Here is a 27265-nt window from a genome sequence, read left to right on the forward strand (position 1 = left end):
GTTTGATCGTTGGTGAGACCTTTCAATACGACCTTGAACGGCTTGGCGCTCTTCGTATCATATGTAAAAAATTTATACATCTTTTCAGTTAAATACTGAATAAGACGATTCCAATCTTTCAATGTTTGGGCCAGTAAACGGCATTCGCCTCTTCGGCCAATTTGATAAGTAACTTTGACGTCGGAGAGAAACGTAGAAAGTTCTCTTTGTAAAATATTAAATTCAGAAGCAATAGTTACCACAATAGGTGGAACTTTCTCCTTTTTTACAGAAATTTCACTTTGAATAGTTTTACTTTCGAACATTTCAATTTCGTCAGCTTCTTGCTCAGGCAGAATATCATATAAATTTTCACTGCATAAGCTAGTTTCAAAAAGAGATGCCTCTCTTTTCCTCCCCGTAGCGATGCGTGGTTTCTTTTTTCGTCCTGCCATTTCAGGTGATACGAAAAAAGTTCAAAAATAATATCAAATTGCAAGTATTGAGAAAGAAAGAAATAGGTAGTCTTGAGAAAGACTGATGTAAGTTAACTTCCAGGAAATCTTTAAAAGACACACTGACAAAACACAAACTTTGAAGCTATATGCAGTCAAAGACCAGTCCACAAGCAACCGAAAATACGTCTGATCTGTCGGGCAGCTCAAGACGCACTGAAATTTTTGGTGGTAATTTTTGTCTGTTGTATTTTTCGAAAGTACAATCTTTTTCAATTCATCGGAATCAGGATGAAAATCAGGAGAAAGAACCTAAATTAATCCACCTAGCGGTCAGACTCAGCCTTTCTTTTTCAAACTTATTATTTGTAAAAATAGGTGTAGTGTTGAATAGTCTTTGAATTTCTTTCCTTTCCAAAACTTTTGAACAGCATATCAAATTGTTATGAAGTTTGTTATTTGTAAGTTTGAGAGATGACTCGTTTGTATGACACTAGTTATGTTCAAATAAGTCATGTAATACTTGAGATAATAGACTTTCGTTGTTTTAACAATTTGATACATAACGGTTGCTTGAGTTTGATTACAATCAAATGAAAAGGGAACGTATAGGGCAGCCAAACTTTGAAACCACGTGTTCAATCATAATTCATCAGTTAACCCTTAACTAGCCCGTTCATCTGATATCAATATTGTTCAAATCGGTTGTGTAGTTTCTAAGGTAATGAAGTTTCGTGTTTTTCACATTTCGATACATTACAGACGAAGTTACAGCCCGATTACAGCAAAATTAAATACGGTGTTATGAGGCAGCTAGACCTTTCATTTGACACTAGTTTTGTGGAAATCGGTTCAACCATCTCTGAGAAAAATGAGTGAGTCCAAGTAGTCTTCGGAATATGTTTCTTTTCATAGCTGGATTTCACAGTTTTAAACATAACAGACAAAGTAATAATCCGTTTGCAAAAAAAAAATCAATAAGGTCTTATGGGGCAACAAGACCTTTCATATGACACTGATTTTAGGAAAATCGGTCCAGCCATCTCTGAGAAACATGAGTGAGATTAAATAGTCTCCAGAACACGTTTCTTTCCATAACTTCTGAACCACAAGTCCAATCTTAATAAAATTCAAAAGTTAAGGGTTTTCAGGTAGCCCGTTAATTTGAAATCAATTTTGTTCACATCGGTTGTGTAGTTTCTGAGATATTGATGTTTCATGATTTTTACATTTTGATACATACCTCTAAACTAGAAATCAGATTACAATGAAATTCATTAGGGTCTAATAGGGCAACTAGACCTCTCATTAGCAATTAATTTCATTGAAATCGGCTCAGCCATCTCTGAGAAAATCGAGTGAGATTGGGAGAGCGTTACACACACACATACAGAAAAAGCTCACCTCGTCGAACTGAATCGAGTGATATACGACATTCGGCCCTTTTGAGCACTTTTATACCTCTGGTTTTTGCAGTGAATGCTATACCTTTCTAGGAGAAAGGCAAAAAGTGAAATGATAGAAATGGCTTTTAATTTCAACTTCAATCCCGAGCAAGGCCGCAAACATTGAAATAGTACAATATCAAATTTAAATGATGTTGAGGTCACATATTTTGATCGTAGCTATAGTTTTAAACAGTCTGCGGGTTACGTTTCTTTCTATAACTTTCAAACCACATGCATAAACATTATGAAATTCATTGTTTAAGGGTTTAAAAGCCCATTAATTTGAATTCAACTATGTTCATAGCTTCTGAGATATAAGAGCGATATACACATTCTGACGCAGCGCCAAAACTAAAAGTTTGATTACAATGAAATTCAATAGCAACCTAAGCGGCAAATAGACCCTTCATTTGACACCAAGATAGAAAGAATCGGTCATCTCTGAGAGAAGTGAGTGCGAAAAAAGGTGCACATACACACGTACACACCCACACTCTCACACACACACATATACACCTATACATGCATACTTCAGAAAATGCTCGATTCGTCGAACTGAGTCGAGTAGCATATGACATTCGGCCATTTGGATCACTTTTTACCTTTTATTTAGCCAGTGATCGTTGGGAGAAAGTCAATATGTTTACTTTCATTATGTGATTTCACATTTTTATGAACAACGGACAAAGTTATAATCCGATTACAATGAAATTCAATAGCAACCTATGGGGCAACTAGACCTTTCATTTGACACTAAATTTGTGAAAATGGGTTCAGCAATCTCTGAGAAAAATGAGTGAGCTTAAATAACCTCAGGATAACTTTTCTTTACATAACTTTCGAACCATATGTTCAATCATAACGAAACTTAAAAGTTGAGGGTTTTGGAGACAGCTCGATCATTTGAAACCAGTTTTATTGAAATCGGTTATGTAGTTTCTGAGATATTGATGTTCGTTATTTTTACATTTTGATACATAACCTCTAAACTAAAAATCAGATTACAATGAAATTCAATAGCAACCTATGGGGCAACTAGACCTTTCATATGCAATCAATTTCATGAAATCGGTCCAGCCATCTCTGAGAAAAGTGAGTGAGAAAAAAAGTTGCACATACACACACACATACACACATACATACATACATACCAAAAATGCTCAGTTCGTCGAAAGAAGTCGAGTGGTATATGACATTCGGCCATTGGGACCACTTTTATACCTTCGGTTTTTCCAGTGATTGCTATACCTTTCTAGGAGAAAGGCAAAAAGGTCAAATAAAATCAGAAAATATTCATAAATTTAAATTTGAAAATTTATCTGACATTCCAAATGAGTTTAAAACATATCATAAAAAACCGACTTATGTTTGGAAAATTCGAATTTCTCCTGATCATAATAAGTTTTTAACCGCATATACACTAGAGCAACATGTGAGAGCCATAATTTCATTTTACACCACCACCGAAGCTCGTCTTCAGCCTAACAGGCGAGAAAAAAAATTGCAAATTCCAAACATTTCACAGAAACCATTTTTGAATCGAGTAAGAAAAAATGCTTTATAAATAAACAACTCTTGCGGTTTCGACGTGTGAGTACGATGTACAAAGCAATGAACATATTTCAGCTGTGAATTATTCATCATGGCCAGAAAGAAAACAACCAATCGCGTTTAGATCCTAATGTTTACCCGAACGCAACGTTAAGCGAAAAACATAACACAGCAAAAAATGGTTCAGCAGGATTTACTCTGAAAAGTAGAGCGCTTAGGTTAAAATTTAATTCTGACATATCTACAAGCAAGAGTTCTAAAAACCGTTAGCTTTAACCGGCTCAATTATCAAGACAAACATTCTCGCTCCACTGTGGGTGTGGACAGGGTAGGGAAATGTACTGGTACGCTACAGTATTCACACGACAGCAGCAAGATTTTTTTGATTACCTCTGTGGAATGAAACACTACGCGACAGTAGCCGCTACCGAAGTTTCATACGATCTGCTTTATCTCTTGCTTTTTGTCACGAATTCAATATGAACAACAATTCTCTCGCTCACTACTTTTTATATTAATGTCATTGTATAGATCGTGTGTTATTGACTGTAGCTGGCTGTAGTATTTATTACATTTATTACGAATTGAAGTGGAATCAATTTTCTTAGCGTCAATTTTTATTTGGGCACGAGGACGGTAATTGAATTTATAAGATTCATGCTTTTATTGTCCTGTTTTTGATTAAATATGCGAAATTTGGATGAGACTTTCGCTACAGCGAACTATTTTCGAATGAAAAGGTTTAGGAGTTGAGATTCAAATTCTCCGGTGTACACGATTGATGATATTTTTCGGCAGTACATACATAGTAATTATTACTGTGCTAAACTCTCGCATGATTGCCAATTATTGTCATTCGCACAATGCGACAGTCGAGATATCGCAGCGGCTGGAGATCGGCACAAAAAAGAATCGTTAACCATCCGTGTTGGCTTTAAGTCACACGATTCTCTCAAATAGAGAAGCGTACACTTGAACGCTGCTGTCGCAGTTTGCAAGAGAGACAACAGTATTTTTCGATACGGTGTCATGCAAAAATGTCAACTGTTCGACACACTGGGTGTGGAAATCACGGTGAAATTTATTCTCCAACTCGGTAGGTTCAGACAGATCGCTGGTATTTATAATCTGGTTTACCCGACCGTAATTATACAGATTGAATTACGTGCCGCATCATGCGGGATGCTTAAGGAAACGTGTATCCAGCTCCATTCCCGTATAGGTGCGAATAAACAATGTTTGCAATGAAGCACTGCAAAAAAACAAGTGGGTGCTATTTTCCCCACGCAAGTTTTTTTTCTTCGAACAGAGAAAAATCGAACTAATCATTAACTTGATAGTTTCACACAGGAATTAATGAGAATGTAACGTGACTGAACTGCAACGGAAAAATTTAAATATCTGCAGTGCTAGAGTACTCTTCTACAATATTAACGAGAAACAATGAGCCTCTGTTGGGAAGCACTTGTGACACAATACTATGACAGCTTGACTTTTTACCACTTTCAGCTACCATCACATGAGTAAAGATTTTTTCTCTCTCCAGTATACAAAAAAAAACCGCAAGCATTCCAATGAAACTATTGGAACACCATCGTTGATGTACGTATCATCACTGTCTGACCTAGATTATTTGGCAAAGCTTCCAGTTCCACAAGCACCGTGCGCGGTATTTCCACGTTACAACGAACTTAACAGGTGTGCACAATACAATTCCACTTTGACATCTAACTGCAGGCTGTGTTCGCCCCACGCTACTCTAGGGAAAACTATTCATTCAATCACAACCATGAGACGATTAGCGGCAGACGAGACAAACGTTTAATGTTTCATGAATCAGAACTCTTGCACGTTCTGTAGTGGTAATCCCATATTGTCTAGCGTTTTCCTTTGGGTTTAATCCAGGAAAAAAATGTGCTGCACAGTTTAGCTGCCTGGAATGTGTCTGCTGTGGCAAGTAGTGGTTCGGTGACTGGGTGGTAATGCTTGGGTGAGGATCAAAAGCAAACTAGAACACATGCACAGAGCAACACACAAAGCGGTGTAGCCTTTAACGGAAAAGCTACCGACAGTTGCGAACCACGAAACTCAACTGGAGTCTGCGAGATATTCCTTACCCGGAGAAGCTGGCGCTGCGGCATCTAGCCGAATCCGAAGCTGAAGGGTGTTATCGGCTAGCTGGCTAGCCACGCAAGTCGGAAAATTCTCCTCCCCTATATTCGGCTAGCGTTCGGTCTGTTTTTCTTCTCGTGCTAAATGTTCCTGCCGGTCAAACTACTACCAGTGGAGAGCAAACATGAATGGAACAAAGCATCCTGCCATGCGGCAGGAGAAATTTTTCGGCTTTCTCCGGGTTTTCATTGACGCGCTGGCTGTATCCTCGTTGGCAGGGTTGCTAGTTGCAGTGGTTCAATGATAAACCTCAAATCTTGTTTCAAGGTGAAACATACTTACAATTTTAATAGTATTTTTTCTACTACATTTTTGCCAGATACAACATTAGAATAAAATCGACAGCACTGGTTACAGTTTTGAGTGCGACTATATATTGCTTCTCCACAAAACGAGCGAGCCAAGATTCGCTCCACGCACGAACGCCGAAAGCGGAGTGAATCGTGGGATGCTGTCGAGAGCACGTGCACCAGATCAGTCATCACGAGCAAATCAATAAGGGCGTGAAACTGATGTAAATAAAAAGAACGAGGCCTTATTTTCGGATAGTTGCAAGGCATATGCTAATATCGACGGCCGAAAATAGCAAAAAACGCGACTTAAACTGTCTAACTTCTGACCTTTGATTTATTTTCGGGTTATTCGGATTGAATTCCAGTGAATGCCTCAATTATTTATATCCAATACAGGGGTGTCCAAAAAAAGGATGTTGAAATAATGCCAATGGAAAATATATTTTTGACTTAAAATCGTTAATTCGTTTCTTCAGGCTAAGAAAAGCCTGTGTCGCAATTACCTTCCCACCAACTTAAATTTTTAATTCCAATTGTTTACGTAAAAAAATACTAATAAAACTTGTCTGATCTACGATTAAATTTCCAATGAAATTACTGGTGACCTGCGAAAGTGCAGAGTTCCCTCAGTCGTATCGAACAAAAAAAAGCAACTTGAGATCATCGACAAACAGAAATAAAACACCATGTTAAAGCACGATAAGAAAATCACAAGACTAAGATGATTTCCTTGGGGTATACCCCAAGAGGCAGGAATCCATTGGGAATGGAGTCAGCAACATAAAATCGTAGTGTGGTGGATAGAAGATATATAGCAGTTCAACATTTCGACAATAATCATGTTAAATATCAGCGATGCTCAACTTGGTGTGATTGAAGGTGGTTCTCAGAATAATTCGTTGAACGATGAATTGAATTCGGCTGAGAAACTGGAACCAATCAACATTGTTTTCAAAACGGTCAGAAAAGCTATCGCAATCAATAGTGTTCTTCTGCATGTCGATGCTGGGAGACGCATGGGAGCATAGCGAGAAAAACAACACTGAATCCTTCCGCATCTGTTAATTTGAACAGCGTAGCTCGGCGCTCATATAAGCACACCGTATCTGAATACACTGGTTTAGTTTGGTTTCCTAGCTACCAAAATTTTTCAAGTTTTCTTTTCAAAGACGAGTTACTGCAGACCGAAATTGCGTTACCATTCTACATGTTTACTTCCAAATAATTCCATAGTGAATCTATATTTACGTGGAGATTACAGTAACGGATTGTTGGTATAATTTTTTGAAAATTATTTTCCAACATATATCAAGGTGACTTCTCTGAGGCACGCCGATTCTATCGCTAGCAGAGTATAATTCATTCCTCTTATATATAGAAAAGCTCCGTACAGTCTTGAAAAATGACAGCTTCCATCATGTCAACCATTCGGCCAATTTTATTCATTGTGACCACCATTAGCAAGTGTGATACTCAATGAAAAGCCTTAATGGAGTTGACCTAAGCGTCATCGATCTTTTGTCATTTTCAAGCGCACCTAAGACTCATGTGTTATTCTATTATGGGAGTTGCCTGGGACGAGTTTATTCGAGATCATGATGTCAACCTAGCCGCTTCTACTCTCTGTAACGTGCTACTGTATGCCATTGATCAGTTTGTTCCGAAGAAGTTTACAAAAGAGCAACGTCAACCCGCTTGGGCCACCTCTTACCTTAAACGACTTAAAAAAAACAAAAGAAAGGCGCTGAAAAAATACAGCAAAACTCGAACTGCGACGTCAAGAGCGCGCTATCTCATAGCTAATACTCAGTACAGGAGTATCAACAAACAGTTGTTCCATGCACACCTCAATCGTTTGCAACGTGATCTGAGACGGAAGCCGAAGGGATTCTGGCGCTATGTTAGTATTCAGAGGAAGGAAACTGATCTTCCTACATGTATGCGAAATAGCAATCGCGAGGCTTCTAGCAGCGTTTTCCTGGATGTACCAGCCAGCTCCGATGCTATCATCAGCGCTGCTGCGAATGTTCCTGTTTTCCAGATATTGGTCCTCACCACTCGATAACTAGGGATGTTATTATTACAGCAGCCGTTTGAAAAATTCTTCGAGTGTTGGCCCAGATGGTGTTCCAGCCGTTGTCCTCAAAAACTGCATATATGCTCTTGCATCCCCGTTAGCAGTGATTTTCGATTCTTCGCTTACTCATGGTGTCTTCCCAAGCTGCTGGAAAAACTCTTTTGTCTTCCCGGTTCACAAGAAAGGATGTAAGCGTACAGTTTCCAATTATCGAGGAATTGCCACCTTGTGTGCTTCGTCAAAGCTTTTCGAGCTGATAGTTCTGAGCTTTTTGACACAGAAATGCTCGCAGTATATTTCATCAGACCAGCATGGCTTCGTTCCGAAATGCTCCACTACCACTAACCTTGTATCATTCACCTCTTTCATCGTACGGTATATGGAAAAAGGGTCGCAGGTAGATTCAATTTACACAGATCTTTCTGCTGCATTCGACAAAATGGATCATGTAATTGCTTTGGCTGAATTTGAAAGATTAGGCATTGGCGATAGTCTTCTTTCTTGGCTCCGCTCGTACCTGACTAACAGAAACACTTCCGTTAAAATAGGTGATCATGTTTCGTTCACATTCCAAGGGAAATCCGGCGTTCCACAAGGTAGTCATCTCGGACCATTCTTGTTTCTGTTGTACATGAACGATGTAAACTACGTTCTGAAATGCCAGACGAAATCTTACGCTGATGATCTGAAACTTTACTATGTTATTGAAAAACCAAGTGATGCCCTCTTTCTCCAAAGTGAACTGAACGTCTTTGCGACTTGGTGCAAGACGAATCGAATGGTCCTCAATGCTTCCAAATGCTCTGTGATATCCTTTGGGCGTAAGCGACAGCTAGCCTTCACCGACTACGTCTTAAGCGGCACTATGATAAAACGCGAGAGCACCGTGAAAGACCTGGGAGTACTTCTAGATTCTTCCCTAACGTTCAAAAATCAAGTGTCATACGTTGTTTCGAAAGCATCATCTCAGTTAGGATTCATCTTCCGATTTGGCAAATACCTCCAGGATGTGTACTGCTTGAAGGCTCTATATTGTGCTTTAGTACGGTCAACGCTCGAGTACTCAGCCGTCGTATGGGCGCCATATTACCAAACAGGAATCAATAGAATGGAGGCGGTTCAACGAAAGTTCGTACGTTTTGCGCTGCGTCATTTGCCGTGGCGTGACCGGAATAACCTTCCTAGATATGCTGAGCGCTGCAGGTTAATACATCTGGATGCTCTCGACGTCAGAAGAGATATCGCTAAAGCCTACTTTACCAGCGACTTGCTAACTTCTAATATAGATTGCTTCGAGCTTCTCAGTCGTCTGACGTAAACACCCGTAGACGTGCTCTTCGGTCCCATACGTTTTTTAGCAAAGGCAGATCCAGGACGGACTACGGGATGCACGAACCAATGAAATGTATGTGTCGCGTTTTCGACAATTGTTTTGAATGTTTCGATTTTAATTTGTCTAGACGTGTAATCAGAAATAACTTTTTGAGAGTGTTGTCTGTTTAAGTTAGTCTTTACTTGTTAACTTTAGTTCTAGTTTTAGTCATTGGGTTTGTTTTTACCTGTTGACTGTACAAACAAATAAATAAATAAATAAATAAATAAATAAATAAATAAATTATAGCATTTTTTTATTCTACTATATCTGTTCTAACTCACTCAGGAATACAGAAACGATATTGCGATTTACGATGCAAGATAGAGATGCCAGATAATTGTTTATGAACTAAGCCCATGCATTGGTGTGCTAAACCTGACAAAATTTACAGTGCGATTTGAAATTTTGACAGAAGTTAGGTTGCAACTGGGGTTGGTACTGGGAATAAATTTCCTTAACCCTCTAGTGCCCAGGCCGTCTTTAGACGGTCTTCAGTCAAACCTCTAAAAAGCTTCAATAAGAACTTTAAAAATGTTCATAAGGCTTTATATTGATTTTTTCGAAGTCCGTCTAAAAATTAATTTGGGCACTTGTGGGTTAATTCTTGCAGCAATCGATAAAAAAATCAGCTAAGCGTAATGTTAAGATGCTTACTATTGTAGTACTATTGCCTTGTTCTGATCGCAAATTTAGACCATTTAGAGATGAAAACAAGGCCAACATGGGAATTTTTAAAACTGGAGATATAAAAAAAACCGGAAATAAATCTCAGACGCTATTTTGAAGTTTAAGATGGTTTCTTTTGGTTTTCGGAAAACGGCCGACCTAGACGAATATCGCCTAATATGAGTATTTCTGGATTCGAGATGATGCTTTCAGACGGAAGTATTGAACTACAAAAAGATGGCGACTTCCGGTTTTCAGAAAATCAAAAATGCTAAAAATGGCCAATTACCACCCAATTTGAGTATTTCCGGCATCTGGACAAAGATCAAAGACCTGAAATCAACTTCTTGTTCCTGGAAAACAACCTAAAATGAACAAATACCATCCGATATGGATATTTTCGAAATCAGGAGAATGCACTCAGAGGCCAGAAATCGTTTTCAGATGAAATTTTGAATTCCAAGATGGCGACTTCGATTTCCTGTAAATCAATTCTAAGTTCCATTTTTAGGGCCATCATTTTCATAGAGTTAGTGTTACAGGGTGCGCCATAATTATTGCACGAAAATGCAAAGTCGGTTTGCGGTTCGCTATTTGTTGGGCCCAGCAAACGAATAACACGACTTCATTCGCGTGATGTCTCGGATTATGTTCAACCACTACGGGTTAGACGCACATCTACTGAGTATTGGGCTCACGGACAGTAATCATTGCGTTTGTGGATTGGGGTAACATGACATCGAACACGTAGTTTTGATGTGTGCTGAATTCCGTGACGTCAGATCCTTACTTTTGAATACACTCAGGGCCCGAAGAATACAACCCTACGTCCCGGTCCGCGATATCTTGGGCCAACAAGTTTGGACGAGATGAAGAAGACTTTGCTCAATTTGCAGGAAATAAATTTCTCAAAATTACATTCGGTCTGCCGTCGAGCCTTATTCTAAGCGTCTTCGAGCTGTTTTCAGAGCTAAAGGAGGACGCATTGATTGAGTTGTTATTTTAAATTGTTTTTACTCAATAAATTATTTTTATTTCAAAAGTTTTCTCTTACTTGCCAAAAACATAGTTCACGGTCCTTCGTTTTCTTGTTGCAATAATTATGGCGCACCCTGTAGATACAAGTCACTGTCCTAAACATTTTGATAGAGTTAAAATTGATTAACTCCAATCGAGTGTATTCTTTAACTTATTGTATGAAATAGATACATTGACATTGGCTCTTAAATTCACTTTTTCACTGTTTTCATAACCGATAAACGTTCAGCCAACGAAGTATGCGTGAAGTTGTCTAATTTTTCTGAATAATCATTCGAATAGAAATGTGGCCCATACGTCGTATCCGGAACCAGAAGCATGTAGTTGATTGCTGATGGTAGTACAAATGAAAGTGAGCCAGAGGATTCAATAATGCTACAGATGCTACGGAGCGTGCAACAGAACATTCACGTTATATAGAAATAGCAACCCTATAACTATAGGGCGGCATCCATCAATTTTGCACTTATTCAAAATATATGATGTTACTATTTTGTACGGTGATAGGAGTTTGAACACCTTTTGTAGAAACCAAGCATAGACTGGTATTTTTCAAGGGGGCCGTGGAGCACTTTGTACTTAGTAATATGAACCGCGAAGCCAGAAAGGTTGGGAACCACTATAAAGGATCCCCCGGGAAGATCAGCGTTCCACTTACGGGTTTGTAAGCTACGAGACTTCAGCTAGCTATTCAGTTCATAGAAGATTTTACTAGAAGCTGCGACTTGTCGCTGACCACGTGACTTACATCGTTGTCACATGTCACGAGCCTGCCAAAAAATATATGAATTCCTCAACTACCACAGACCGTTCCGCATTTAACTTCACCAACGCCACTGGAAGCTTTTTTTTGTTCACATAACATTTATTTGACACGGCACAATACAAGTTAATCTTTCTGTCAGTTATTGTTTAGGCATTTAGTTTTGGCAGAGCTCATGATGAGCTCCAACCCGAGCGGGATCTAGAAACCTCTTCTACCAACGACAGATATCGATGTTATACGCAATGCTAAGGAGCATGTGAGATTTTGTGACTATGATACCCTTCCATTGCAAGTTTGCTCTTCCATGGCTCATTTCCCTTAACTAAGTCGTATGCCGTGTTAAAATCTATGTACAGATAATGACTCTGCAACCAGTCGAAAAGGGGCTCCGTTGACGTTGAAGTCGGAACAAGATACGGGAAAGCAACTTGTATACAGAATACAACAACGTAATTCCTGGATAGTTGCTACAATCTAGTCGATCGCCCTTGGCATATTTAGGGTAAATGTGGTTTATCAAGCAGTCCTTCGATATTTCTTCGTTCACTCTAATATTAATAAAATCCGGTGGGTAGCAACGTGCAATCGCTTGCTCCCCGCTTTTGGAAGTTCGACCAGGATGTCGTTAATCCCAACAGCCTGGCCGCCTAACAGTTCGCTAATGGTTTATTCATCCTCTTCCTATGCAGGAGAGTTCGGTAGCTTGACCGTCACTTAACCCTTCAAGTTCGAATCCACACCATTGTGTAGGTAGAAGGTGACGTAACATAAAACCTCAATCTAAGTATTTCCTATATAAATATACTTGTTTGCTCCGGTATTTCATTTTTTTGTGGCAGCTGCGATGTTGACTCTAGCGTTGTGAGTGAGTAAAGGGTTAAATTTCTCAATTTTCGTTATGAACCGGATGTGTTCAAAAATGTCCGGATGTGTTAATTACATATGTGCTCCTTATAATAGGTTCTTGCACGTAAAAAAGCCCAAAAATAAAAATCCAACGGGATGAAATCAAACTAGTACACCGGTCACGAGACGGTTTGATGTTTGCCAATTTTTTTCGAAAATGGCGGACACTTCATTTTTCCTTCCGGTTGTTTCTATGTTGGTCTACTAACTAGGGTTCCAGTGTACCTATTCTAACTGTGGTACGAATAGCCGAAAAAACTTGCTTCATTTTGATTCTGGAATAAATAAATTAGCTCTGTCTAGGAAGTGATTCGAGTAGTCGAAATGAAAGTATATTTTTCTACTTTCAGACAAAAATATCAGACAACTAATCCGTCAGTCGTCGGATGAAATGGTGAACTTTCTTCGGAATTCGCGTCATCATTTTTTGCACACACGCAATCTTGTTTTGTTCGTGAGAAAAATCTTGGTTTTCCGTCCACAACTGTAAATTCTCTTCGAAATCATTAGTTTTCGCGGAAATTTATTAGCGAAAACAAACTTGAACTTGGTGGAAACATCACTCAGATAAAATTTCCTTCGAGCAAAATCATTTCAAATCGCCTGGAAATACGCGAAAATTTAATCGACCATTTTTGATTTGAATGAAACTTTGCACACGTATTTGGCTTAGCAAACTGAGCATTTTTCACAGGTGAAGAGATTTTTTACACCCATGAGTTACATTCTAAAAGGGCGTATGCCTTTTGGCATAGGTTTTATTCGAATCATTGTAGCCCAGAAACCGTTGATTGTATAGAAAAACTGTCTGAGAATGAGTTGTAGGGAATTGAAAATGCACCATAAAAAAATATACACTGTACAAAAAAAAATTTTTTGACCAAAAAAAATTAAAAATAAACATTGAATTTCAATTAAAAAAAAAAAGAATTGAATTTTTTTTTTATTTTTTTTTTAAAGAAACTTGACGTTAATACGCAACTTTTAAAAAAAGTCCAGGATGGAGAAATGAAAAATAATTTTTTTATGGTAGATTAATTTTTTTATAAAAATTCTAGTTTAAACATTTTTCAAAATATTTGTATTCTGATGATTTTAAAAGATGCAGAGAGTCATTTTGAACCAAAAAGCTCTTGGTAGTAAACATTCTAAAGGCATTGGTTTTCGAGTTATTTCTAATTTAAGCTCGGAAAATTATAATTATTTAGCAAAATACACGTTTCTCTTAATTTGTCCATGGTTCTCCAGCAAAAACCATACGTTCATTGGAATGCTTCATCAAAAATATACAATTCATTCTTTGACAACAAAACGATTGGGCGAACGGTTCTCAAGAAAAGAGTTAAATGTTCTAAGTGATATAAATATATATAAGAATCAAACATTTATTTTCGAGTTTTATTATCTTAGGAACATATTTTTTAATGACATAGATACTTTACAGAACTAGTTTCACCTTATATTTTATATACATCATAAGTAAATCATCTTTTGAAAACAGCTTCGTTTGTATCTTATTTTCTGAAATCGGAACAAAAGAGTAATACTTTTGTGTGGCAGCTATTATTATAGATTTTTTGAAAATATTGCTCCATTCTGTTACTCCTTGTTCATATTCTTCATATGATACCCAACTAAATGACATTTTTGATGAATTTTTATTACAATCATACAATTCTTTTGCGCTTGTAATGGGATGTTCATGTTCTTTAGCTAAACTTGCGTTTCCTGCCATTCGTTTTAATATGCCACCAATTGCATCGCATGGGCCTTTACCATGAGAAGTCGCAAAAATTGCCACTTTGCATCGACGTTATATTTTGTTGCAAAGTTTTTTCTATTTTTATATTGTGAGGCAGCTCCATCAGACATTAATATCGCTTTTTTCAACTCTATTGTTGTTTTCAAAAAACTCATTAATTTGGCAATGAACACCTGAACCGCAACAGTATAATGATGGAGTACTTCCGATATTATGATGAAGCTGATATTCTTAAGTGTTCCAGATTCTGAATAGTAAACAACGAAGGGATGAATGGTGACTTGACTATCGTTCCAATAACTACACGAATCACAAATTGATAAAGACGTATCAAAATGAGCTTGACTGTTCAATATTTTTAATTTTGCAATAACGTTTTCGTTTAATTTGCGTAAGCTTGATGAGCACCGATGATCAGGAAAGGGTTTACAGCATTTGGGCTTGGTGTATTCCATTTTTACTTTATTCATCTTCACAAAATGCAAACTGTTACTAACACATCTGGAATAGTGCAATCGTATTTATATAAGAAAACAGATATTATAGGTGACCCAGTAGTTATTGGTTGCGTACTTCACAAACAGTTATTATTAGTAAACAAGTAGGTAGTGTTGCACGACAAACATATTATTTTATAAAACATTTTTATAAAACATTCGAACAAACTTATGATGTATATAAAATATAAGGTGAAACTAGTTCTGTAAAGTATCTATGTCATAAAAAATATGTTCCTAAGATAATAAAACTCGAAAACAAATATTTGATTCTTATATATATTTATATCACTTAGAACATTTAACTCTTTTCTTGAGAACCGTTCGCCCATTCGTTTTGTTGTCAAAGAATGAATTGTTTATTTTTGATGAGGCATTTCTATGAACGTACGGTTTTTGCTGGAGAACCAAGGACAAATTAAAAAAAGTGTATTTTCCGAAATATTAATAATTTATTGAGCTTAAATTTAAAATAACTCGAAAACCGATGCCTTTAGAATGTTTACTACCAAGAGCTTTTTGATTCAAAATGACTCTCTGCATCTTTTAAGGTCATCAGAATACAAATATTTTGAAAAATGTTTAAATTATAATTTTTATAAAAAAATTAATCTACCATAAAAAAATTATTTTTCATTTCTCCATCCTGGACTTTTTTTTTAAAGTTGCGTATTAACGTCAAGTTCCTTTAAAAAAAAAATAAAAAAAAATTCAACTCTTTTTTTTAAATTGAAATTTATTGTTTATTTTTAATTTTTTTCGGTCAAAAAAATTTTTTCTTGTACAGTGTATAATTTTTTTATGGTGCATTTTCAATTCCCTACAACTCATTCTCAGACAGTTTTTCTATACAACCAACGGTTTCTGGGCTACAATGCTTCGAATAAAACCTATGCCAAAAGGCATACGCCCTTTTAGAATGTAACTCATGGGTGTGAAAAATCGCTCCATCTGTGGAAAATGCTCAGTTTGCTAAGCCAAATACGTGTGCAAAGTTTCATTCAAATCAAAAATGGTCGATATTCGACCATCGGTGATTTGGCGCGATCTTGCTCCTTCCGGGAAACTGTCCAAAACAAGATGGGTATGTTTTGTCGTTTATAAGTAAATATACTTTGTACTTCTCCAGAACCTTTTCGTACAACTTTCGAGCGCGTTCTTTAACCACTAGGTTTTGCTTAAGCGCCTTCATTGGTTGCTTGCAGGTATGGGAAGAACGTTAGCCTCCTCTTTTTTCGTCTATGGAGGTTATGGTATAACTTGCTCCAAACTTCACATGAAGAGATGAAACTTTCAGCATTAAAACGCGAATAGTTCCCAAACAACTAGCTGTTAAAACATTTCAAAGTCGATCACTAGTGACGCAACTCTACAACTTGCAAAATTTTCGGATTCTAAATGAGGTAGGCTTTATCAGAAGGGGATAATAAACTCAGGTGACAACTTAATCGAGATTTCGAGCATCTGTTCTCCATTTTAGGAGAGGTTCACTCTGGTGTTAGATTCTCGTGTCCTCGAGGGACTCTAAACTGAGCTCTAGTGGGTACCAGTACCAAATTGTCATGAATTACCCAATGATGATTGAAAGAAATATAACCAGGTGGTTTTGAACGACCCATAACTGTTGCAAATCTGTGCACAGTAAACAGGGCGAGTTATGGTGGTAAAACGATAGCTGCTTTTTTTACATTATTAGCGAAATGATGAAGAACTTCAATAATGATAAAAAAAAATATTTTTTTCTTATTTCACAGTTTGTATATTCAGTTTTAAATTTCCATTGCATACAATCCTCACTAAATTAAAGACCATTTAAAGCCCTTTAATAATCTTTCCTAATAACATATGCTCATGCTGTACTACACGACACACCACTTCTTGATAAACGGCACACCATTTCAACATGTCAGATTATAAACAAAACCGGACATAATCAAGATTCATGCACACACAACTTTGCACCGCTGCTAGGTTGGGGCTTCGACCGCAAAAACGTTAACCATAAATGGGAAAAAATACAATCGCTACCTCGATTAAGCCTTTTGCATGTATCTTCTGACTCATCCTGGTCGCTACAAATTGCTACACGGCTTGCTTGAACTCAATAATCTTCGATGAAATAATCAAAACAAGCAGCGGTCATGGTTGTACATTGCGGCACAACATGAGGCTTTCACCGTCAAAAATTATTTAACTGACAGACTAAAATACATCCAACCAAATAAAAAAATAAATTCACGCATCGTAATTTCGAACTTTCTTCGAAAAACGGTGTTGTTCTCATGTATTATTCATTGAATTTTTATTAATGCGTTTGTCAGTAGTGTGTTCAGTTCTTGCTCGGATAAAACCTGGGTTCACATTGGTATACTGCCCCTGTATCGCTGGCTGCAAAGTAGGAATCGCGTGTAGGAACGCGCCCTGCCCAACTGTGAGCAATATCAGTAAAATGAAACAATGATGATTAGCTTTGCAACAAAGCGCACGTATACCCATGTTTCTAATATATTTATCAATTCTTTCGTTTTCTTCTGCTTTGTTTAGTTCTTCCCCAGGTGTATTTATGTATCATCGCGAACCTGTTGTTTGAAGGCAATAGAAGGAATGATTCGAAAAGATGAATGGATGGCTCCTCAACACACGCATTAGTATCGTGCTTTATTAATGTTGAATTGCAAATTTGTTAGCAGCTATTATCACAATTAAAAACTTATTTGAATAATAATAGTATCTGTACTACGATCACAGCGTACGTCTATTTTATTAAAACTTTATGCTCAAACAATGAGATAATTATTTTTGGCCCTAATTTTGAAAGCTACTCAATTCTATATCGCATACTATTTGACTCATTTTGAATTAGGGTACTACATATTAGTGGAGAGGTGGATTAACCTGCCACCCACTTTTCACACTCTGCACTACAAATTTTGAATCAATGTTCTATTTTCGGTAAATGTCATCCTGAGAAAGTGTTGAATGACTAGCACCCTTCTACAATGTAAGAAATGACCATACGAAACACAGCCTGAAGGGTGGGGTTTTTATCGAATTGACTTCCTATAATTCGAAACCTACTCGGCTTTAAGTATTCATTAAAATAACACGAAACACTATAATACAGTGGTTATCTATTAATAGAGGATGACTTCTTCCAATGATGAATCACCATTGTATGATAGGGATTCGAATGATTCATTACCATTGGGAGCCAACGCCAAGGAAACCTTTTTAGTGCTATCTTCCGGATTTTTCTTTGGGACTTCGTTATTCAGTGTGGAAAAACCGGCCGTCAAAACAAACCGTACATAAAAAGGGACACATCCATTGGCGTAGAGAGGCGCAGGCAGTGGCATAACGCCAACGAAACAATAATTCCAGCTGAAAATGGCCATGGTAAGATAAGGAAATTTTTACTTACCATTGAATTTCTTCCACCGGATGAAACTTTAGCTGATAACTGCTAGTTTTTATAGAACAAACAACTAATTACACTTTCAGGTAAGATAGAAACCACAATTTCACGAACGTATACAGAAAATACACCGACCGAACTAATAACGGAGAGAGTAAACTTGCACAACTTCTGACCTAACTTCTGGATATAGCCGCTTAGCCGTACTTCTGCTTATGTGCAGTTCCAATGAAAAAGTTGTTTCTTCTTGCACCTTTTTGTTGTTTTGTGTGATGTCGATACTTCACCAACACACAAGTCCCATAGATGTGTGAGTCGAAAATGACACATTGACCCAAGTATGATGACAGTTCTACAAGGTATGCTATTCACGTCGATGCATTAGTATTAGTGATCGTTATGAACTTTTTCCAATTTTGTATGAAATTTGAAATGATTTTGCGTTTTAAATTAAACTTATAAAACATACTTTTCTGAAAAGTTATAGAAATGATGTTGAAACATGTTTTATTTGTGGGGAATACATAAACATACTGCGGTTTAGGTAAAATATGCTGTTTTTCATCAATTTGCCGGTAACCTTTTTGCACTTTTCGTTTTTTTCTTGTACTCTAATAGCGCTTCTAAATAGAGTCGCTTATGTTTCATACAGTAACAAAAGTCATGAGCTATGACAATGACTAAGATTATGCTCCAACTATTAGAAATATAGCATTTTTGTATATTTTATTTCGAGATATTATCGCAATTTTTCACACTAAATCTAAATTAATATCAATTTCTAGTGTGTTTCAACTGGAGATTCACTCTCCAACCAAAAAAATCAGATATAAAACAACATAAAATGAGAAATTTCCAAAAATGTTCTGAATTCCATACTAAACGCGAAATTTTTCATAACGAGATTTGTTTGTGTGCGTGGATAGACAAAAATGTAGCATACCTTGTAGAACTGTCATAATACTTGGCACATTGACATGGCGTTTCAGTGCGATGTTTTCGATTGGGAGGGGAAGGAATTTGCGACTCGAGAATTACATCCAGGCCTATGAAAAGACGCCATTTTTCTATGACCTAAAAATAACAAGCAAAATATTGGAACCACAGTGGGTTCGAAATGGAAATGGAGCTACAAAAAAAGTCACATACAACCCAGTGCAAAAGCATAGGCGCGTCTGAGGCCTGATTACATCGTCTGTTAAAGAACGTTTAACTGAGGTAACACAATACGCATAAAGTATGCGAAATTAGCTTAAATATGATTATAAGTACAAAACTGCATGTAATTTAAGCTTCTAAAAGAAAAACTTCTTCGTTACGAACACGTTTTCAGTTACTTGCTAAAATGAAAAGTTAAAACTGTATTACAACAAAGTAACGAAGAATTGTGCAGATATCTTTAATTTAATTTAATCATTTAATTTGATTTAAACAATTTAATTAGAGTTTTTAATCATTAGGCATAGTTTACAGTTCCAAGCGAAGTGAAAAATTTGACAAGTGAAAAAGCGTAAATTTTCGCTTGCGAAATCTGTCGTGAAAACCCGTTTGAGGAACACACAGATTTTTCACCAGCCTGCAGTTTACAGATTAAGTGAAGTGAAATTCACGAGTTCACACTCCGAGCGAAATGAAAATTGGCTGCAACTGACAGAATATAAATGCACACAAGTTTCCACTTGCATGCTGCTTTTTTCACTAGCGTTTGCATGCGTGAAAAAAGTAAACCCAAGTGAAAAAGATGAGATCCACAACCTTCGATTTCACTAGATTTTCGCGGCTGCTAAGTATACAGATTTTTTTGTTTTATAGAGATATTTTGACCACGATACAGAAATGATACAGAGTACATAATTCATACAGAATTTTGATTTTTATTACAGATTTGTACAGAATTTTAGCAATCGATTTTTTTTATTCTTGCTTATTTTCCGTCGATCTGATTCCGCCACTGGTGGAGGTGACTCCACGTAGGACCCTAACTTACGACCCGTTGTTCAACGGACCGGCGTAGTGAACCTGTATATTAGAAAAATGACAGAGCACTTACCGTTAAGGAAACTGTCAACATCAAAACGGGCGAGCTGTATAATTTTGCATTGCCGTTTTCCGTTTTGATGTTGACAGTTGCCCCAACGGTGAGTGTCTCTGCGTCTCTCTGGTGTATAGGCTGCCTAGACCGGCGCCAACGGCTTTACTTCCTCATGCGATGGAATGCGTGATCCCAAAGTTTTTTCGCCTCAGAAAACCTCCCGATGTCGGCTAGGACTAAACCTAGACCAGTTGGGTTGGTTGTGGGTGGATCACGTCACCCCACAACCATCGACACCTATGTCAGCGTTGGGATTCTAACCCAGGCGTCGAGCGTGGTTGTTCGAGTTCTGCTGGGCGTCTGGCATTTACTAAGCGGGAAATTCCTTTTGTTTGATTTCTTCTGGACATTCGACATTTGGCTAAGCAGGAAAGCTTTGGAACAAAAATACTGGATTGTATTATATAGACCTTGTTATAGACCTGAGTTTTATTTCAGGAATTTTACCCAACCTTTTTACGGTTTCAGACGAAGTTCAAGGTTGGATGCCAAGCTTAGTTACCCCAAACCAGAGCACTTGTAGGCACACGAACAAAATACAGAAAAATACAGATTTTTTACGGGTGCATACAGATTTTTCAAAATAAAATCTGGCAGCTCTGGTTCCAAGCGAACTGAAATTCTTGCTGGTTGAATTTTTCACGAGCGTGGAAAAATGAACATTTTGTATGAGATTTTCACTTCGCTTGGAACTCTAAATAGGGCTTTAAAACAAAACCACAAATGAGATTTACTATGAATATCACTGCAGTACTAAATAGTAGCGTGCTTTTGAACGTTGTAGTTATTTTTGCCTAGTTTGATTTTTTTTTTATCGGTGTCTTTTTACGGATGTGTGCGGTCTTTGTAGCTATTATTATGTGTAGTACTCACAGTGGTCAGCGTTGCCACTAAGTTTTGAATAAAATCCGGCAAAACGAAAATAAAAAGTCTGGCAAAAATCTATCACTCATTTTTGGATAAAATTCCTGGCAGAATTATAAGTGATGACCTTTTATTTTTGCTCTCGCCGATCGTAGGTAGGTAAAAGCCAGGCACGGCCCATCTCGCTGTAATGACCTTTTTGCGAGACGACGCGGATGAAATCTGGCAAATATCTGGATCATTTACAAATATCCAGCAGATTCTGAGGTTTATCTGTTTGTCTGGCGCGCAAACAGAAATCTGGCAAAATCCAGATTTATCTGGCATACTGGCAACGTTGTTTAGTACCACTGTCAGTGGTACTAAACAGAACTGAAATCAGATTGGCCATCCCGTACAGTTGTGGATGACCAATGGTATAACGCAATTTCATGTTGTGCAAGATTCAGAAGTTGGCGACATCCTACCGAAACACAGCATTAGTTAGATTTTGAGATATTAGAAAGAACTCGATTATCGTTACATTAACCTATCCCGATTTCGAGAAGAAAAATAAGAAAAACTAGGAACTTTGAGGGGTTTTGGAAAGCTTCATTTCTTATTCCAGATTTTATTTATTATTCCTTAGATTCCAACTTTATGAGGTTGAATTTTATTTCAGGTTTTCCATTACTTCAAACAACAATGGTCATAAAACTACATATCCAATCAGAAAAGTGAGTTACTATTGTGAATAAGTACAAAAGTTCTAGTTATAGAATGGATTATAAGTAACCCAATGAGCTCGTTTTTGATCCTGCTCGCTTTCATGTGTAGTAAAAAGTGATTTGTATACTGCCGTTGCATTGGGATCCTTCGCTACACTATAATCTTGTTTGGATTTTTTGAACAAAGGATCATCACCAATTTTATCGCTTATTAATGCTCGCTTGTTGGTTGAACTAAGCTTGCTGATGACGTTTCCGGGTTTTCCACTGGTAGTGGGTTTGGATGGACCAGCATCGTTGGCATCTTTATTTAATGAACCGGATGTTTGTGTCGCCGGGAGGCTCTCTTTGACTTTCGCTTTTTTGTCCGCCTTGGCTTTCTTCTCCGCTTTGAGACGTGCCACTCGAGCTTCCATGCGGGTACGCATCAAATCTACATCCTCGTCTGTTCCATTCAATATAACAATATCTTGCTCTGTGAAAGGAACCTGACACTAATAGAAAAATTATTAATGCAAGATAACGTTGATTTGTAATACACACTTACCACAGAACAAGTTTTGTCCTTGACTTCCTTCAATGCGCGTTCCGAAAAAACACAACCGCAGCTCCACAGAGCAGCAAAACGGAATTGGCCGCTCATTTCCAGTCCTATTAGGGCACAAATGAATTCAGCACTTTTGTCATCATGACTTGCTTCGTAAGCAGGATTAGCCGTCAAATTCAGGTCCTTGATGTCCTTTAACGATTTGATGTGACTGCATGATTCTGGCATCCGATCTTTCTCTAGCAGGGCTTCGATGATATTTTGCTTTGAATAAAGCCTACCAAGGCCACACATTACGATAGGTTTTTGTAGCCGTTCTTGAGTCAGTGTACAATGCTTCCAGCGGAACTGTCTTTCAGCATCTTTATCTTTCTGAAAGTGTTTTAACAGCTCCGTTAGATCATGGTTTTCACTGTGAATCGACAATCGTATATTTACCTGTTCTGGTTTCTTCTTCAATCGCACTAATTCATCTCGCCTAGGAATAGTTCCACCATCACATCCCATACTGCCACTTTGGTAAGTACTGTGGAAACTTTAAAACTCGATAGGATTTCAAAATAACTATTAATTTGATATTATTTGGAAGCGTAATGATTTTCCACAAACCCACAAACCAAAGCAAAGCACTCGTATGAAAACATGGAAAACATCGACAGTTCCTAGCATGAATCATCAAAAAGGCATATTGAGAAATTATAGTGACGGTTCCCAAACAATTTGCGTCCAGCACATTTAATTTAAAACTAAAGTAAGTTTGCTAAAATCTGGAAGTTTAATAGGAAATAGAGATTTTTCGTTGGACCATATCTTTTACTTTTTCTTCGAAAATTTGCCGTTGCAACGAAAATAATAAAAATGGTAACAAAAGAGATTTAGTAGTTAGAAAGTTTGCATGAAAATTTGGCAGCTTTGCCACCCGAAAGAGGAAAGCAGAAAAGGATCAAAACATAAATAAACCAAAACAATAATCTCGTGCTCAACAACGCATCGGTAGCGGATTAACGAAAAATGAATCCAATCAATAGTTTCGCTTACCCAGATGTTCCCAAGGATTTAAGGTAATAAACTTCGATACTAAACGAACGTTCGTTCTAATCGTTTTTTCATTTTAGTAAATTACTTTTCCAGAATGATAGACAACGAATCGTTATTGGGGTCATTGGTAAATCGACATCACCGGACTGCAACAAGCTTCTTGGTTTCAATTTGCTGAACATCCATCCATCTCTGACGGACGCCGGATGCTGCGATGGGCGAGTGAAATTTTATTTCGAAAATGACAGCAATATGCTGTTTTTACATTTCGAAACGACATATGATCAACAAGTTATGTTGAATCTATTTCAAGAAAAAGCTAGCAACTCCGGAGACGAGTTCAATTTTATAAGCTTCAGTAGTGAAATGAGAACACGATTTGCAAGATCATTGATTTTCGCGATTCAAGTTTGTCATATGATCGTTCTGGTAGAACCGAACTCCTCTTTCGATGCAAGCTATTTGTCGATCTTTAAGTCACTGAAGATTATCCGTGAAAAGTATATCTTGAAATTTTTACCAAAGATGCTCAAAAACTCCAGCGTGGGAAACTATATGGGAAAGGAAGCTCGACTGTGCAGTCCCAGATTTATATTTTTCTTTGAAGGAACCAATAACATTAAACCAGAACATGTTGGAAAGCTGGATGGTTTAGAGTGCTCCGTTCAAGATGATATTTACAAAATGCTGAGAAACGAGTTTATTATTACCAACAACAGTGCTATGTCACTGTTCTCTTTGCCTAAAAGTAAAAAGTTTGTGTTTTTCGGCAGTGATAAATATGCAAAAGTAGACCCTTTAGAGGACTGCATCGATATGCTGACGCAGTATCTCGACAAAACACCCGTCCAGTGTGAAGCCGATGAACAAGATTTGTTGAGCCGCCTTAGGCCTTATGACGGTTATGGAATGTCGGCGTGGAGCGCTGGACCTAGTAAACCCCGCCAGCCGGAAAGATGTATATTGACACTTCTGAAGGAACATGTGGCTGATATATTTGAACATGGTTTTGATGACAGTGTTTCAAAGTATAGGGGGAGGAATCATTTTGTGGTCTGTTCAAAAGGTGTATACGTTTGATGTGCAAACTGTTTTATTTAAATTACATTCTAGGTTCCAAGTGTCAAAACGTGGTTTGAAGGCTTTAAACTATTACACAAAATTTTTATTGATTATCCAAGTAGCGATAATTATGAGTCCTGTGATAGCGACTATGTAAGTTTTGCCATATCTGGATTATGCTAACATTTGATAATGATATTCTTCTTCATATTATAGAGAGCATATTTGGAGAATTTTCACAGTACAATCGATATCGATGAGTGCTTTTTTCGAGAAGTATGTGAACATGGGCTTGAGCTAGGAATGGCGAACTACAAGGATATGCTACCGCATCACTATAGCGCGGCATATCATGAGAACAAGTATGCCCAAGCGCTTGAAGTTTTCCTGGAATACGCTAGAGGACCGGATGCGGAAAGACACGAGCAAAAGCTAAAAGAATACTGTGATTCAATATGGCTAAACGGAAAGCAGCAGTGCGAATTCCCCAGTTTACGCGGAAACCCTTGCGCACTTGGCAAACATAAAGCTAACGATCCGATGGATCATTCCAGCGGAATGGTATTTGTGTCTGCCTGTAACTGTGGTCGAGCACAGGGTCATCGCGAAGATCCTTATACCATTAGACAAGCCAATTATGATTTTTACCAAATTATAGCTAAAAGTTGCAGCAACTGCAACCTGCTTGAAAGAGTGAAATTTCCAACTTTTGAACCCTCAGGCAACAATTTCCGTGCAGCGGAGTTTGTGAATAAGAACCTAACAAATCTGATGTCTTTTGAAAATGCCTGCAAAACCCCGGATATTAATACTAATCCACCACTGACAAACGAACAGTCTCCGCATCTTTCCGGCAGCCAGAAAAGCCAAGATGGGACATCCAATCTTTCATTCAGCATGGATGAAGGAGATGAGGAGGGCGAAGATCCACCGAAAAGCCAAAATGATGCCAAAGGAGAAGCTGCACATGAACCAAGAAGTGAAATAGTAATTAAAGTAGGGGAACGTGCAGACGATTCGGAGAAACAGAAAAATATAATCAGACAACCATCAACAACGGAATATCTTCCAGGCATGCTGCATGCAGCGAGTCCAACAGGATTGCTCCCTCAGTTTCCTTCCTGGTCTTTGTTGTGCCTGGGACCTAGCTCGATTTACACTCACAATAGTGGCATTCCAGAACACATTCAAAGCGGTTTCCTTTCCGGTGCCAATTTTCTTTTGCCTTGGGACGTTAGTGTGCGCCTAGAGCATGCACAATCGTGGGCAGCTTCGTACGAAAAAATTCGTAATCGCAAGAAAAATTCGCAGTCGAAAAACCAATCAGAGGCAAGCAACAATTTTACTTTGAAGATCTTCATCGGCATCGAATATGAATGCTTGCGTGGCCACAGATTTATAATGAGCGGCCCGGACAGTGTGTTACGTGGAGGTTCGGGTATCGTACGCGATAGCGGCAGTAAAGTTGTATTTAATGACATGCCGATTTATTTCCCCTGTCCGTGTCGTAGCGCGGCTAATATTGCTCAGTTGATGCGCGTCCATATTGTAACGCCGAAAGCACCAGTGAATGTTATTTTGGAACCCAAAGTAAAAATGTATCAGAACGGTACTTCGAACAGTCTCATTTTTACGACAGGTTTGAGCGAACCGGTAAAGCTGAGTCAAAGTGCTTACTGGATATTGCGGTTACCTTTTGTTTACGAGGGTGAAACTAGATCGCTGCTACCTCCGGCCGAGGTTGATCCGACCAGTGCTGGATCACATGGGGTTCTACTGGCCGGAATGTATGGTATAAGAGAGAGTGAACTTAGCGAGGAAGCGGCTGCGTTGTAATTTATAAGATTGTTGGAAAATATATAACATATTTGCAACTGCATTGAGAAAGACTAATTATTCCCAAGTCGTAGGTTAAAATTCCGGCTAAAGTTTGGTGGCTAATTTTGTCTAAGAATCATTATCGATCGCTGTAGTCTCTTAGATGAAAATCTTCTATGCTGCCGCTATTCGCATAACAGTCCTATGTAAAAGTCCTATGTTTTTTGCGGAAATGGGTCCATTTTGGCATGCTCTACAAGAGTAGCCATTAAAATCGAGGTTGTGGGAATCAAACCTCACTTTTTTAATGGCTATTCTGGAAAAACATGCCAAAATAGACCCATTTTCGCAGAATTTACACAGGGCTGGCAACTTTTACATAGGACTATTATGCGAATAGCGGCAGTAGGGGTGAGATTCTAAGAATCGTGTTTTCATAAGACAGATAATTTTTTGAGGTGAGCTACGATGTTTTTATTTAAGAATTGGTTTATAGCCTTCACGTATTTAATTGGGTTGGAGTAACCTAATTATATTCATTCTACGATTGTTTTCGTAGTGGGGTCAGTGATATTATTGGTTCACAAATGAACGGTAACATTTTATAAAAAATGCTCGCAGTCGGTAGGATTCGAACCTACGCTCCCAGAGGGAATCTGATTTCTAGTCAGACGCCTTAACCGCTCGGCCAAGACTGCCGCCGATTCGGAGATAAAACGCAAAATATTGAGAAGGAT

General features: G+C 37.9%; 3 protein-coding genes and 1 non-coding gene across 6 annotated transcripts in view; 1 reads left to right on the forward strand and 3 right to left on the reverse strand.

Moving 5' to 3' along the window:
• The window catches only part of LOC129732696 (adenylyl cyclase-associated protein 1), a 51138-nt gene extending 45626 nt beyond the window's left edge, over nt 1-5512 (reverse strand). For all 3 annotated transcript variants that reach the window (XM_055693814.1, XM_055693811.1, XM_055693812.1), the window contains exon 1: nt 5058-5512. The gene's annotated coding sequence lies outside the window, so the exon portion shown is untranslated. The remainder of the gene's footprint in view (nt 1-5057) is intronic.
• A 16438-nt stretch (nt 5513-21950) lies between these two features.
• LOC129731248 (replication termination factor 2) lies at nt 21951-23263 on the reverse strand. Its single transcript, XM_055691091.1, has 3 exons — nt 23049-23263; nt 22611-22982; nt 21951-22557 (listed from the first exon to the last, which is right to left on the reverse strand). Exons 1-3 carry the CDS (start codon nt 23115-23117, stop codon nt 22105-22107), a joined length of 894 nt encoding a protein of 297 aa, XP_055547066.1. The 5' UTR covers nt 23118-23263; the 3' UTR covers nt 21951-22104.
• A 254-nt stretch (nt 23264-23517) lies between these two features.
• Nucleotides 23518-26589, forward strand: LOC129731247 (nonsense-mediated mRNA decay factor SMG8). Its single transcript, XM_055691090.1, has 4 exons — nt 23518-23671; nt 23726-24701; nt 24762-24863; nt 24927-26589. The coding sequence occupies exons 1-4, from the start codon at nt 23622-23624 to the stop codon at nt 26544-26546; spliced, it is 2748 nt and encodes a 915-aa protein (XP_055547065.1). The 5' UTR covers nt 23518-23621; the 3' UTR covers nt 26547-26589.
• Nucleotides 26590-27144: 555 nt separating this feature from the next.
• On the reverse strand, nt 27145-27226 carry Trnas-aga (transfer RNA serine (anticodon AGA)). Its single transcript has one exon. It is a non-coding gene; the product is annotated as a tRNA-Ser (tRNA).
• Nucleotides 27227-27265: the final 39 nt, after the last annotated feature.

The sequence above is a fragment of the Wyeomyia smithii genome, chromosome 3 (genome assembly GCF_029784165.1).
Source record: "Wyeomyia smithii strain HCP4-BCI-WySm-NY-G18 chromosome 3, ASM2978416v1, whole genome shotgun sequence".
Lineage (NCBI taxonomy): Eukaryota > Metazoa > Arthropoda > Insecta > Diptera > Culicidae > Wyeomyia > Wyeomyia smithii.

Excerpts from the sequence above, each read along its gene's own strand:
- LOC129731248 (XM_055691091.1), bottom strand. The coding sequence starts at position 23,117 with ATGGGATGTGATGGTGGAACTATTCCTAGGCGAGATGAATTAGTGCGA. Across the intron at positions 22,983-23,048 it reads TGAAGAAGAAACCAGAACAG|AAAGATAAAGATGCTGAAAG; the intron begins GTAAATATACGA and ends AAACACTTTCAG. Across the intron at positions 22,558-22,610 it reads AGGACAAAACTTGTTCTGTG|TGTCAGGTTCCTTTCACAGA; the intron begins GTAAGTGTGTAT and ends TTTTTCTATTAG.
- LOC129731247 (XM_055691090.1), top strand. The coding sequence starts at position 23,622 with ATGAATCCAATCAATAGTTTCGCTTACCCAGATGTTCCCAAGGATTTA. Across the intron at positions 23,672-23,725 it reads GATGTTCCCAAGGATTTAAG|TAAATTACTTTTCCAGAATG; the intron begins GTAATAAACTTC and ends TTTTCATTTTAG. Across the intron at positions 24,702-24,761 it reads GGGGGAGGAATCATTTTGTG|GTTCCAAGTGTCAAAACGTG; the intron begins GTCTGTTCAAAA and ends ATTACATTCTAG.